Below are 15187 nucleotides of genomic sequence, written 5' to 3' on the forward strand. Positions count from 1 at the left end.
ACAAATTTTGTAACATCATCCGGGCACTTGGTACAATACTCTCCTTTCATTGGTCGATATCTAGATAGCGCAGATACATCCACTGACCATCAGCCTTTAGTAAACCCCTGCTGATTGGCTAAAAGAGGCCATATAGAATACACAAATATAGCAATTATCACGTAATTACAAAATTATGAGGGCAAAATTCTGTTTCAGAATTGCATATTATTGATTTTTAGACCCTACTTCACTTATATATTAGCATGATATTCAAAATATATTGGTTCAGAGGCACAACAAGCGACTTTTGACGCCAGGCAAAACAGCCAATCAAATTAGAGTTTATGTAAATCAAACAAGAGTTCACACGATGCAAGATGTTGAGGTTTAGCGGCCTAAAGTCTACAAAATCATCTATTGAAAATTAGTTGTAAATTTTGACGAAAAACCAGGTAAGAGTCGATTCATTGGTCTATTAGATATGTTAAATTTCATTTCTATAACCTTTTAAGCCTTTGTGTAGGGGGTTGGTGAAGCTAGCAACCCTATCTTGCCCTACTTTAGTGAAGCATTCTATCGAAATAATTTCTTCTCAAAAAGAACGCACGAAATGGCGATCAAAGCCAACTTTTCTATTGTTCAGTATCAACTAATTGTATTTGTGAACTATGTTATTTTGACCAATGTGGTTATTGGTATATAACATTGCTGGAAAGGGGAGATAAGGGTTTGTTTTGATGCTCGTGTCGTGCACGTGCTGAAGTAAATAGTGTATAGACCAAAATAACCCCAATCGGTCATCGGCTGGGAAACGGTTCGTCTCGTTGACTTGTGTATCGGTGAAGGTACGGTAATTCATTGACATACTTGAGTGCTTTTGTTCGCCGCCTAACGGCATGGATAGCCTAACTAATGTCTAATTCTTTGTCTGCATTCGGCGCGCTAATAAAATATATTTTGTTTCATAAATGTCGAAATTAGTGTATGAAAGTGAGAGACAAGCTACAAATTTAGTCCTGCCAAAGTTGTTTTTTTTGACAATTTAAAAAGAAAATGGAGGTTTATTTCCTCGACTGATGTTAAGTAGTTCATCTATTTTTAACTCCACTAAGTTCATTGGTATAGTGTTGGATGATTTAATTAGATCTAATTTGGGAAAACTAAACATTTTGCATTCTAGTTCCTGCTAGGTTTATGTGGTTGGCTCTCAATTTTACATTAATTTTAACTGATAATATGGGACCTTGGTTTGTTTATTAAACTCTGACTTCAGGGAGGTATGATTACTATAGCCTATTGTAGTCTTAAAATAATAATAATAATCTCCGAAAGGATGTAAATATTTGTGGTTTCTTTTATGTGGTCTTTCTCAGAAATTAGAAGATATATCTTTGATCTTATTGTTTTAAAAGGCATACAACTCTTAGACTCCAAATCTTATATTGTTTGTTATCTTGAAATAGACAAAAAATGTTTCTAAAACTAAAAGCACATATGAATGTATGTAAAGTGATTTATTTCGTTTTCTAATCAATTATATTCGGTGAAATACTTGAACAGTTCAAATTAAATGGCAGTCGTTTACGTTTGTGAATCAGCCTTTACTTATTACTTCCACATTGTCACCATTGTGTTGTAGGATATGTTTTTATTCGTTCATTACAAAATGGCAAATGTAACCATAGGGTAAACGACTCGTGTACTGATTATAAAATGTTAATTGTCTTAAATATTGGATATTGGAATCCTATAGTTTCACGACAAGATAACAACATCAATATTGATTGAAATTGATCAATATTGAATTCTAATTCGTGTTTTTAATTACGTTTATTATGGAAAATATTGAGTTAGAGACATAGCTCATTTTAAAGTAGCTAAGTCTCTAACTCAATATCGTCCAAAGTCTTCGACATTGAAAACACAAATTATTTGTCACTTTAAATCAACATTGATGTTGTGATCTTACCGGGAAAAGATGGACATCTGATATCCAATATTTAAGGCAAAATAAACATTGTACCATGGGTACACAAATCGTGTACCATAATGTGTTTCAGTGTCATTTGTAACAAGGGACTTGAAGAACAAGGCTAGACAAAATCCACAAGTCATGTCAAACGATGACGGCATTCTTATCTGGGGAGTATGCACAATAGATACTATCAGTGTAGACTGGAATAACCAGGCGCTAGAGGTTGCCATTCGATTGGGACTTCGGCGTATTTGGCCGAACATAACTGATTTGATGTTAGAGTAAAAAGGGACACGATTGAATGTAAATCAGTTTATATACATTCATATTACATTATTTTATGCGTTGCGACCCATTTGTGTCAATTTCTAGGTCCCAAATATTAGCGACTTAGCTCCTTTAAGTTACTGTAGGCCTACACATGTCACATGTGGGTCTGTAGATTGGATTACATGAACTGTCGTGCGACCTGTATCTTGTTACTTTATTCTTCATTTCTTGAAAACATCCCTGCTTACCTCCCTCTCCTTAGAGATTTTAACCTCTTTGAGGTTGTTGTGCCTTTAGTCAAAGTTAAAAACATGAATTAGAATTCAATATTGATCAATTTCAATCAATATTGATGTTGTTATATAATATATTACCGTGAAACTATAGGATTCTAATATCCAATATTTAAGACACAATTAAGATTTTATAATCAGTACACCAGTTGTACATATGTATGTATATGTATATTCTATGGTTTCGGGTTCTATTTTGTAGTGAACAAATAAAAACATATCTTACAAATATATTTATAGGCTAGTAGAGGTATATTTTTCTTGGGAATTAAATGCGGAATGAATGTTTGTTATATAATCGGTGAGTCACGAATATTATTTTCCCGGATTTAATACCGTGTTAAATGAGTTTTTACTATGTTAATCGTACTCAGATGATATATAAACCTGTGGATAGATATATTACAAGATATATTTAACTTGAAATTGATAACTTATGAGATTTTGGCCGCCATCTTGGATTTCAATGATGACGTCATATGATTTCTGATTTTATTATCACCAAATATTATTCTCTGATCGTTTTGTGAATTGTGTGCGAGATTTTACCATGATAATTCGTCAGAAAATGTCGAAAATCTATTCATACCGAAATTATCCCTCTTTTTATGTGATCACCGAAGGCCAAAATTTCAACCGGCCACAAATTTTTTTCCCCAAAACAGATTGACGGGGGGGAATCTTTCTGGAATACTACACACCATACTGGTTCAGAATATATAACAAACATTCATTCCACATTTAATTCCCAAGAACTGGGAATCCACTCGTTCCACTATTAGGCTATTAGTATTTAAAGGCTGATCCACAAACGACAAAATAATAATTAAAAAAATGTGTAGAATGGTCTAAGCAGGCGTAAACAATTGCCGTGACATTCAATTTGAACTGGTCATTTAGGCCTTTTCTACTGAACATAATCGATTAGAAATTACAATATTTTTTAAAAAAATGAATGTAAATCATTACATACATTTTTCATTCATATTACATTTTATTAATATGTGCTTTTGGAACCTTTGCTGTCTATTTCAAAGTTCCAAAAAATAGAGCCATACATGTACAAGCGCTTTAAGACTGTTTAGATCTCCACTTTAAGCTCGTATAAATTACAGAGACCCTTTTCGATTTCCCAAAGGTTAATATATTATTCATTAAGGTTGGTGATCATCTACACAAATTGACCATTTAAAGTAGCGTTACAGCATGTAAGATTTCGATAAAGTGTCAGCCTTTCTTGCTATAATACATGCAGTTCAAACTTCAAAAATAAATACCCGGTAATGTAAAGTCAGATTGAAAATTTCAGTCAAATGACTTTTCAATATTATCTAGGTCGATGAAGAAACGCCTTCTCACACATTTGGCCAAAATGGCCGTAACTTTAAGTCAAAAATGTCCTAGATTGGTCAAAAATGCCATCAGATAATCAAAAACTAAATTTTTGTCTGTTTTGAACAAAGTAGATTAGGTAAAAATGTTACATAATTTTTTTAAGATCTTGATTAAGAAAATAGATCTGCTCGTAAGAGGATGAAATGGAAGCTGCTGATAGATTTCTGATGATTTAATCCATGCTAAAATATACTGGTTATTTAATGTTTAATTAAAGATACATTATGGAAGATTAGATAAAGAACTGACAGTTCTCACTATAATAGTTTAAAAAAAGATAATGTAAAGGGAATATGCTAAAATTTTCACGCAAATTGCTCCACTCTGAACTGAGATATTAGCGTTTAAATTTTAGGCCTAGCCTCGAGCATCGTTACTAAAGTCGCGTTGAGCAGCAAATCAGATTCAAATCCAGTGAAAATCTGACACCTAAGATGGCATCGAGAGTTGATTAAGGTCTTTTCATGTTAATAAATTATTAAAATAAAATTGAACCATATTTTATAGATAGTCCAGAAATTACCTAGTTTGTGTCGAGTGGACATTAACCCCATTTCTCTCTCTCAACAGAGTTGGCAAGGGACAACATATAGTTGTTTGAGTGGGCCATAAAACTGTGGTCCCGTGAACACATTGGAGTGCACATAAAAGATCCCTTGGCAGTGGGAATTCGATCTAAGAGTAGGCTGTAGCGCAGCTGTCCTGGCAAAATTTTCCTCATAGCACACTGTATGGCGTATGCCCGTCTTCATTAGCCCATTTCGGAGCAGAACAGTAGGAAGTTCAACCTCATTTCATTTACCTGAACTGTCAATCATTAGAGGCTTTAAGATGGCCTTGCCCTGCCTTGCCAACTAAGACGAGATAAGTTATTATTCTAATTAGTCACGGTTGTTTTTAGAATGGGATAAAAGATTGCAACATTTATCTGTCTACATATTGTCATTCATGACAGTCACAGGACATGTAATATTTCTTTTATGACGACATCAGTGTTGTCACTCCAACTGCCACCCGTGTCGTTGTTTCAACAAGTAATTATTATTTCTACATTTAATATCCAATTCAGCTCATCATTTTACGCCGAGTCAGCTCATTTAATAATCTAAAAAGTCTCTGAATTATATGCCACCACCACCAGTTAATGTCGGTGACTGACTGTCCAATTTCGTTTCACTTAAAAGTCTCTACTATTAAAACGTTATTTAAGGGCATACCGAATTTTGCAAAATTTTTCAATTGATCATTATCTTTGTAAATGAGGAAGGTAGGGTGGCCGAATGGATTAAATCGTAAGGTCTGTCATTGAGTCGAGTGAGTAAGGTCGTCTGTCCAACCTTGTGGGTTTCTCCTTGTCCTCCGGTTTCCCCCCCACTGATAAAAAAACACTACACACAAGCGAAATACAATGTATTGAAATAAAATTGAACCATTTAGTCCCGAAATGACCTAGTTTGTGTCGATATGAGGTTAAACTCTCACTTTTTGTTAATGAATTGAACTGAATTATTTTTTTTATCTGATATTCTTTTCAGAGATTCAGCTCAACAATATTGTAGTTTGCATGGAATTAACCTCTAATGCGTTCAGAAACTTTCAATAACAAAAATTTATTTAATCATTCGGATGTTGCATGTACATGTCACCATCTTTAAGTTGTGATGGGTCTCTTGGTAATGAGTTAATATGATAAAATAATCTGCTGTGGAAACTTTGATATTTTCAGTAAAATGTTGTTAATGACCCCGAATGGCTTCATTGTATTATTAAATAGCAGTCGTGTCTACCTACAATGTTTGGGCAGTATACATTGAAGATCTTTTGGCAGTTTGAGTTTGATTTGATTAAAAGGAGACATGGACTGCTACCTTATCCTGCACACAGAGAATTACTTCGAGGAGTGATCTCTACCTTAATCCAACCAACAGTATATATACTGTTTTGTTATGCTGTCCAGTCAATCTGGTTAAAACACAGATCCTATTTCGTTTCGTTTTTATAGTTCAAAATTTCGTTTTACTTGTCTTTACTACACTTGGATCTGGAAGAGTTGTTATTTAACTCGCGTTCTGAATGGTGTCAGGGATAAGCTAATGAAACGGTCTGTTATGGCGAGCTTTAGGCGTGTTTTGCACGGAACAGTGGGTAATCCACTAGTAACATCAATGCTGATTGGTTAATCAAATGTCTGACATCATAGGGTCATAAGTCGGTCTTTTGACCCCTGACGTGACCTATCGCTATAACTTGTCAGATCTTCATGTAGTGTAGGTCATCGAAAGTATAAAAAAAAAAATGGCTGAATGGATAGCATGTGCGCGCTGTATCTTACGCTCTGTCATTGAGTCAACTGGCGGGGTTTCGAATCCCCGGTTGTACGTGACACGGAGTAGGGTCACCTGTTCAACCTCGTGGGTTTTCTCCGGGACCCCCGGTTTCCTCCCACTGCAAAAGAAAGACCCCAACGCGCAAGCGAATTATTGAAACAAAATTAAAACATGTGTTAGTCCCGAAATGACCTAGTTTGTGTCGAGTAGACGTTAAACCCCATTTCTCTCTCTCTCTCTGTAATGCCGTCCTCCAGTTTACATCTGATACACAAAAAGACTAATTATACCTTTTCTTTTGTATTAAATGAAAGCTGAATATGATATACTTCTCAAAATTCTGGAAATATACTTAGTCTTTTCGACTAAAATCGTTGATTTAGAACTTAAAAAAGTCGATCAACTAGCTTAATGTCTGTCCTCAAGCGGAGCTAATTGTAGGCAGACAAGGAAATTTAATACGTTGCTACATGTCTATCTAATAAACTGCACACTGACGTAACCATTAAAAATAAACGTTCTTGTAAAAACGTCACTCAGTGTTAATAATACACCATATCCTGTGTTTTTTTCAGATCTATAAGACATTCAACCCCATTTCATTCATTCGTTTATTAATATCTGTTTTCTAAACTGATTATTTATTCCACTACGATATTTTATGTCATTTAAAACTAATCAGCTTTGATCAAAATATGAAATATTAATATGTGAAGGATTGGTGCTCATTGTATTTTGATTTTAATATTTTTTTATTGTCTAATTTCAGATGCTAGTGGAAATATCTACTAGGTCTAACCATTTACTACATCAGTATGGAAACAATTTGACGTAACTGCTTATTGAAACGTCTCTGCATTTTGAAGCAATATGGCGGACGAGCCAATGCTAAGTTTATTTGATGCAGATGGAGGATTTTTAAGTGACTTGACGAGTCCTGGGGATGGGGGGTTAGGACAACCAGAACTAGGGGGAGTTCTTCCAGGATCAGAGAATGGAATTATGTCTCAGGGAATGGGAGCAATGCAGAGACAGATGCCTACTCAATCGGATAATATGATGATGCCTCAACAGTCGCAAAACACTTCAGTACAAGGCTATCCCCAACTTCACAGCTTACCTCAGGAAAATTATCGGGGCATGCCACCGCAGTCCTCCATGATGAACCGTCAACAGTATCGTGGGCAACAAGATGCCTTCAGTCAATACGGACAGGTACCCAAGCTACATCATATCACTGATTCCAGCTCTATGATGATGTCGAACCAAAACCAAAACATGATGACGCAGAACATGCGACCACAGCAGCAGCAGCAACAACAACAACAACAGACATTTGGCAGTCCGCCACAGAGTGGAATGATGTCAGGACAACAAGCTGGTTATCATGGTTACATGTCACCACGGCCACGGATGGCATCGCAACAGATGGGAATGGTTCATAATCAGCAGTGGGGTGCAAGCCAGCAGACCAGTCCAAATCAACAACAACAACAACAACAATATATGACACAACAGCCGAGACAGCAAATGATGGTCGCCAGTGGCAACAATCACATGCCCTCTTTTCCTTCCCAACAACGTGACTATAACATGCCTTCAAATCCTCAGCAGATGGGACATTACCCCACTGCTACCCCACATGGACAATCCCATTTTATCCAAGGCATGAGATCTCCTCCCTCTGGCACGAGGATGCCTATGGCATCGTCTATGAGTCCTAACAATATGAATATGATGGCTCAGATGCAACAACAACAACAGCAACAACACCCCATGAAACCCGCTCAATCGTTTCCACAACAACCATCTCAGGCAGCCTCGTCACAAGCTAATGCTAATCTGATGCCTAGTTACAACCAACAGCAGGTGATACAACAGCAACATGGCGTCTCACAACGTTTCCCTGGTGAGTACTTAACTGACGGACCACAACTAACCTCTGGGACCAACCCCCAACCTAACCATCACTATTCCACGTATTCTGGCAGCCAGCATGTCCCGGTGTCTGTAGTGGCACCGGGAATGGGTGATGCCAATGCACTTTCTCTCTACACTACTAACCGAAGTCCTAACAACACCAATCTACCGTTCCAGTCCCCGTATTCAAGTATGGGGCAATCGATAGGTCAACCGTGCCCACAAGCACCGTCACCACACTCCTCATCAGGTTCAACAACACCATCACTATTACCAGGTGTTTCTCAGGGAAATTATGGACAATCTAGTCTTCAACAACTTGAGCAACTGGTTTCGCCTTCCATAGGAAGCATTTCTGCGGCAAATCCATTTCAGACAGTAATGCAAAGCACTCCTGCATCCAATTTGAACATTGCACCAAAGCAACCAATTTATAGTTCATCTAATTTTCAAACAAACATCGTTTCCTCAACAGGTCCTGTGAACGGAGGACCACGGCAGGTAGTGAGCCCTGCTGGACAGATGGTGATGGCAGGAAAGAATGGTCCTATAAGTCCAAGCCCTAGTCAACAGATGATGCCAGGTTTACCGAACCAACAGGGCGTGAATCTGGAAGTCCAGAGACTACAACAACAGATACAGCAGTTGTACAACATGCCACAGACTCAACAGATACAGCAACAGATGCTGGACCTTCAGGAACGAATGAGGATGCTGAAAGCCCAGCAGCAACAACAGATTCTTCACATGCAGCAGCAACAGTGTCAACCGCGACCAAACATTGCTCCTGGTCAATCTAGTCATCACATCCCTCCACAAGTTTTATCTCGTACTCCACAACATCAGGTACGGATGCCTCATCCACAACCGACCAATCAACCAGCACCTCAACAGCAGGTGCCCCTTCCAATACAGCCACGACCACCACAGACACAGCAACATCCAAGTCAGCCAGTACAACCCATAGTTATATCAGCTATGCCACAGCTCTCCCCTAAAGAAACTGGTACCCCATCATCCAGTACACCTCCTACTATTATACCCTCATTAGGGGATTCGGTAAGTTGTATCTTTATTCTCACCGAGAATTGAATTTAATGGATAGAAAAATGTGCAAATGCAGACATTACATGTACCAACTGAGCTCTAAAAATGCAGACAAAATACATAACTTAAAAACATAAGAAATACAGACGGTACCAATATATTAAACATAACAAATGCAGGCAGTACCAATATAAAAACATAACAAATGTAGACAGTACCAATATAAAAACATAACAAATGCAGGCAGTACCAATATAAAAACATAACCAATGCATTCAGTACCAATATAAAAACAATAAATGCAGGCAGTACCAATATAAAAACAACAAATACAGACAGTACCAATATAAAAACATAACAAATTCAGGCAGTACCAATATAAAAACATAACAAATGTAGACAGTACCGATATAAACATAACAAATGCAGGCAGTACCAATATAAAACATAACAAATACAGGCAGTACCAATATAAAAACATAACAAATACAGGCAGTACCAATATAAAAATAACAAATGCAGACAGTGCAGACTCAAAAACATAAACTGACAACTGATTTTAAGGCGATTTGCAAAAAAATATATAATTTTTTACGGTTTAATTCATGCTGATCAATTTGTAGCATGGTTTAAGCCTTGAAAATTAGACAATGTAATACACAAACCCAACCAATGGTAATGTATATCAATTATTAGCATCTTGAATTCCATGTATACATGTATAACTACTACTTGACTACTAGTTGATTACAGACTTCTAGTAAACATTATATTAAATGATGATTTAGTTCTGTTTGTGACAGATACTTTAATTAGTAAAAGTCATGTTTATATAGTGAACAGTATCCACTCTTACAATGGCAGCAGGTTATTGCTCAAGCACACTCAAGCACTTGTATCGCAACCCAGAATAGCTTTTTGGGGGGCACCTTATACATGTACAATGTACATGTACATATCTTGTACTTTAACTTAAACTAAATCTGACTATTGCAGGTCTTTAGGCCTTAAATGGTACTTTATTAATTAGACATTTATTAACATAACAAGACCATAATCAACTCTCGCTGCCATCTAATGTCTCCAATATTAAGTAGATTAGAATGGTCGTACCTTCGATGGCTAATTTTCGCTCAGAATGAAGTAATTTGATTGAAATTTTCATCATATTGATTTTGCATTTGAACTATTATAGTAAGAATGGCCAGCTCTTTATCTAAATCTTACATAATGTATCTTTCGTACATGTACATGTGACTCGTAATTTATCAAATCCCACACCATGTCCATACGGGCACAGCTTTTGTACAAGAATGATTTCAGACTTTTATTGTAAAGTATGGAGAGCTTTTTAAAGTTTTATTCAGCTCCCGAACCAAATAAACAAAACATTGTTGGTTCTTCCGAATTTCAGCTTAAAGATAAATTGGATACTGGACAATTAATCTCCAGACAAGTCGTCCCCTGATAATTTGTCCCGGGACAATTATATATAAGGATTTATATAAAGAACTGGCTGTTTTTGTTATAATACTGGTAATTCAAAATAGATGATGAAAATGTCAGTAAAATTTCTAGCTTCTGAGTGACATTATCAGACTTTGAAGTGTCGCAATATAGTCTTGATTGTCAAGTACCTTTTACCCTGTTTACAAATTTTAAGCGTGCCAGGAACAGTGCCGACAACGGAACGGTTAATTTGTAGTGTAAACAGGTCAAGTATAACTGTGCCGTACTGAGAACCATACCAATCTGGATCACTGAAGGGAGGTGATCTTGGCATCGTTATTGGTATGACATGATTAAATAGTGTGTGAACGCTATCTGGTCTAAGAACGGTTCTCAATATGGAATTCTGCGCATTATGTTTGATCCTTTGACCATTTTACTCATGATTGAAATAACTTTACTGTGAAGAATTCCACATTTATTGAGTAGGGTCGGTCGCCTGTCCTGCCTCATGATTGAAATAACTTTACTGTGAAGAATTACGCGCAAGCAGATTTTTGAAATGTAATTGAATCATTTGTTAGTCCCGAAATGACCTAGATTGTGTCGAGTGGACGTTAAACCCCATCTCTCTCTCTCTCCACAATTAGAGTGTCAGACACAGTATTATGAAGTAATTTCTTAAATTTTATGGGACCATGAATGGTTCCGATTGCGATACTCTTATCACGGCTAAGGGTAAATGTGCATGTAGTTAAAGTTTCGATAATAAAGTCTTGATTATCCATATTTAGATTAGATTATTGAATTGTGATTATGTTTTAATCCATTGAAAATCATGACCATCCAATGTTCTAGAGAATTGATTATGGTCTTGTCATGTTAAAGATACATTATGGGAGATTCGATAACGAGTTGGCAGTTCTCACTATAATAGTTTTAAAACTAGATAACGTAAAGGCAATTTGCTGAAAATTTCATTCAAATTGATCCACTATGAACCGAAAACTAAGCGAATGAAATTTATGCCTAGCCTCGATCATCATTACTAAAGTCAGTACGATAAACAACATAGTCTCGATTATCTATTTAATCGTTTAATTGAGAAGGAAAGTTATGCAGTAAATCGGCTCACAATCCACTTAAGATCGCAGGCTAGCGATGCCATCTAGAGTTGATTATGGTCTGGATAAGTTAATTAATGTCTAATTAATAATTTAGATAACATTTCAGGCCTAAAGAAAAACCTGCAATAGACAGTTTTAGCTCTTGCATAATGTATGTTTAATAAACATCTAATTAATAATTTATATAACATTTGAAGCCAAAATAATGTCCTCCAATTTAACTCTTACATCATGCATCGTTAAAGATAGGTTCCCAGTATTTATCGGGTGGTTATTTCCAATAAAAGTATGGCAATTTTGATATATATGGAAAGTAGAAATATCCAATCTTACTAGAAAAATAATGGATTCCCTGAAAAACACTCATGGAGTGCATACGGGACAAAAATGTACAGGTTTCCCATATCGACAGCCTCACGATTAGGAATGTCTGCACGCGTGACCCGAAGGTTGTACGCGGAGATTGAGTGCTTGATGTACATGTTGGTAAATTTTATGAAGAGTTAGACGTACAACACTTTCTGAGATAATAATTACGGAAAAAAACGCGGGCAGTAGATAATCCAGAATTTAATTTGGCGTCGATATTTGTAATAAATAGTCAGCTATAAAGGCAACATCATCTTGTGTATGCAATGAATTCTCCTCTGACCTCGCACCCGTTGTGTCACGTGACACTAACATGACCTCTGTTGATCGATTTTTTTTTATAGCCGGCTATTCCCTGGCAATTACAATGTTTTGAGAAGGATTTGAAGCAAAATTATGAATAATTAATTAGTTTGAATATGTTTTTAGTTCAAATATATCATCAAATCACCCAGTTTGTACCCAGGTGTTTAAAAAAACACCTTGACAAATCCAATCACTCATTTTTTTTTTGGTAGGAAAATATTTATTGTTGTGGTTAATCCCGTCCAGTTTTGTTACGCTATAATTGATTGGCTGTTAAAACAATTGTTGATCAATGGTAATTTGACACAGAAAACATTGTTTTATTCGACCAGACTTGTGTTGATGTTTTATACGAGAAGGAAAGGTGACAGACTTATATTATACAGACCTGAAAATAGAATAAAAACTTCATTAGAGATGTTTTTAAATTGGTAGACAATTGAAACCGGAGGCAAGAAATGATATTGAGTTGAAGAAATGTTGTTAAATTTATTAAACATTGATTGTCTGGGTCAAGCAGACCAATCAACAAATCAACATTGATTTTTTCTGAGTTTAAAAAAATAAAAACCACGCGATTTAGAAACCCATGGTTCTATAGCATGTTATAAAACACCAGATTTAATAAAAGAATGGGCCCAGTAGTTAAAGATACGTTCCTGCGTACAAGCGGCATAGAAACCTATAGTTCTATAGTGTGGTATATAACACCTGATTTAATAAGAGCATGGGCCCAGTAGTTAAAAGGACAATATTGGTGCCAGTCATTATCACATATGTGATAGAACTGGTTAAACACATTCCAAATATCATTTTATCACAGAGATCATTGCTACGATAGCTGTGGAATCAATGCTTCAACAATCAGAAGTGACAAAGGAAAAAGGAAAACAAGAGTTATCCCTCTATATAACTGATTGAAGTGACGGGTGATAACAGGTACATGGGCGAATTTCCGCCCACTAATAATTCCTTTGAAGACCAAAAGTTGTTATATGAGACTGTAAGAGTATATCTGACAATTTAAAAAAGTAAGTGAGTGTCATTAGATAAGAGAACACGAGAAACAGTCCATACATTCACGGGTGTTTATTCATTCTATACTCCTAAAAACATGGTAATGCACAGACTTTTTCTATTTTTCTTTCATGTTCTTTTATCTAGTGACACTCAATTTTTTTTATGAATTGTCAGATATCCTTTCACAGTCTCACACAACAACTTTTGGTCTTCGAAGGAATTATTAGTGGGCAGAAATTCTCCCATGTACCTGTTATCACCCGTCACTTCAATCAGTTATATAGAGGGATAACTCATGTTTTCCTTTTTCGTTTGTCACTTCTGATTGTTGAAGCATTGATTACACAGCTATCGTAGCAATGATCTCTGTGATAAAATAATATTTGGAATGTGTTTAACCCGTTCTATCAGATATATGATAATGACTGGCACCAATATTGTTCTTTAATGTGATCTGCTGTCTATGGAAGTTGTGGGTTCAATGGCAAGGAGTAGGGTCTCCAGTTTGTTACAGGGGTTTTAAGGTTGTTGTCACTTAGTGGACCAACGTTAAACCCCATTTATCACTTTTTGGGCCCATGATAAGGGGAGAGTATGCTCTACTCACGAGTGATCACGAGGTACAGGCACAGTATTTCTTGTCTAACACCGTGGTTACTGAGCTAGCGCTTTACTCACCGAACAATCAAGTCTAAAGGTGTGACTGGTTCTTCCAGTCCTTTATCTTCAGATACATGTAAGACATTCTTCTTTTCATCTGGAGGGTGAGTCTGAGCAAACAAGACTATAAAAGTTCTGTGATTAGTTCTTCCAGTCCTTTATCTTCAGATACATGTTAAGACATTGTTTTTTCATCTGGAGAGTGAGTCTGATCAATCAAGTCTACTAAAGGTGTGACTAGTTCTTCCAGTCATCTATCTACAGAGAAAGGATGTATTGTTTTTATGGTTTAGTTGATAAAGAGAGTGAATTATTGATCTGCTAGAAGACTCAATAACCGTATTGATTGGTATTACTTGCTTCCAATCGGTCATCTTCTCCTAAACATACTGCTAAACTTCACTATCCTTAACCTATAAAGATAGTTGATATTTCTACATTAGTCTTAACTCTTTCTATCTCAGGCTAGTTATCACAGATCTATAGCTTCATAGAATTAAAATACTTCCTTTACCGCTGGACACTCACTTGTTTACAGTTTCACAGGATTAAAATACTTTATTGTTTTTTTTTAGGCAGTCAATCGTGTTAGACAGCCATCATGCACGTCGATCTCAATCGATGCGAGATTTTTGTCGAACACCTTCCAGCTGAAAATCGCTCCCCATAATTTCATTGTTTTATTTTGTCAAAAATCACCACGTGTACATGTATGCTAAGTAAAGTCCTGGCCACTTGTTAAGTACGGTACCCTTACCTTTTCAATTGGGGGTATTGGATGGCCGAATGGTTAGCACATACGCGCTGTATCATAAGGCCTGTCATTGAGTCAACTGGCGTGGTTTCGAAAACCCCTGTTGTACATGACAAGGAGTTGGGTCGCCTGTTCAACCTTGTGGGTTTTCTCCAGGTCGCACGGTTTTCTCCCACTGCTAAAGACCCCTAAGCGCAAGCGAATTATAGAAATAAAATTAAACTATATGTTAGTCCCGAAATGAACTAGTTTGTGTCGAGTGGACATTAAACTTTTGAATTAAAGTAACAACT

The 15187-nt window shown here is 36.4% G+C and overlaps 1 protein-coding gene across 3 annotated transcripts in view; it reads left to right on the forward strand.

The window, feature by feature from the left end:
* The first annotated feature begins 332 nt into the window (after positions 1-332).
* The window catches only part of LOC126817006 (chromodomain-helicase-DNA-binding protein 8), a 75137-nt gene continuing 60282 nt past the window's right edge, over positions 333-15187 (forward strand). For all 3 annotated transcript variants that reach the window (XM_050543806.2, XM_050543809.2, XM_050543808.2), the window contains exons 1-2: positions 333-434; positions 7012-9221. In XM_050543806.2, the coding sequence (XP_050399763.1) occupies positions 7113-9221 (2109 nt within the window). In that variant the 5' untranslated portion in view covers positions 333-434; positions 7012-7112. The remainder of the gene's footprint in view (positions 435-7011; positions 9222-15187) is intronic.

This window comes from Patella vulgata, chromosome 3 (genome assembly GCF_932274485.2).
Source record: "Patella vulgata chromosome 3, xgPatVulg1.2, whole genome shotgun sequence".
In the NCBI taxonomy this organism is placed as follows: domain Eukaryota; kingdom Metazoa; phylum Mollusca; class Gastropoda; family Patellidae; genus Patella; species Patella vulgata.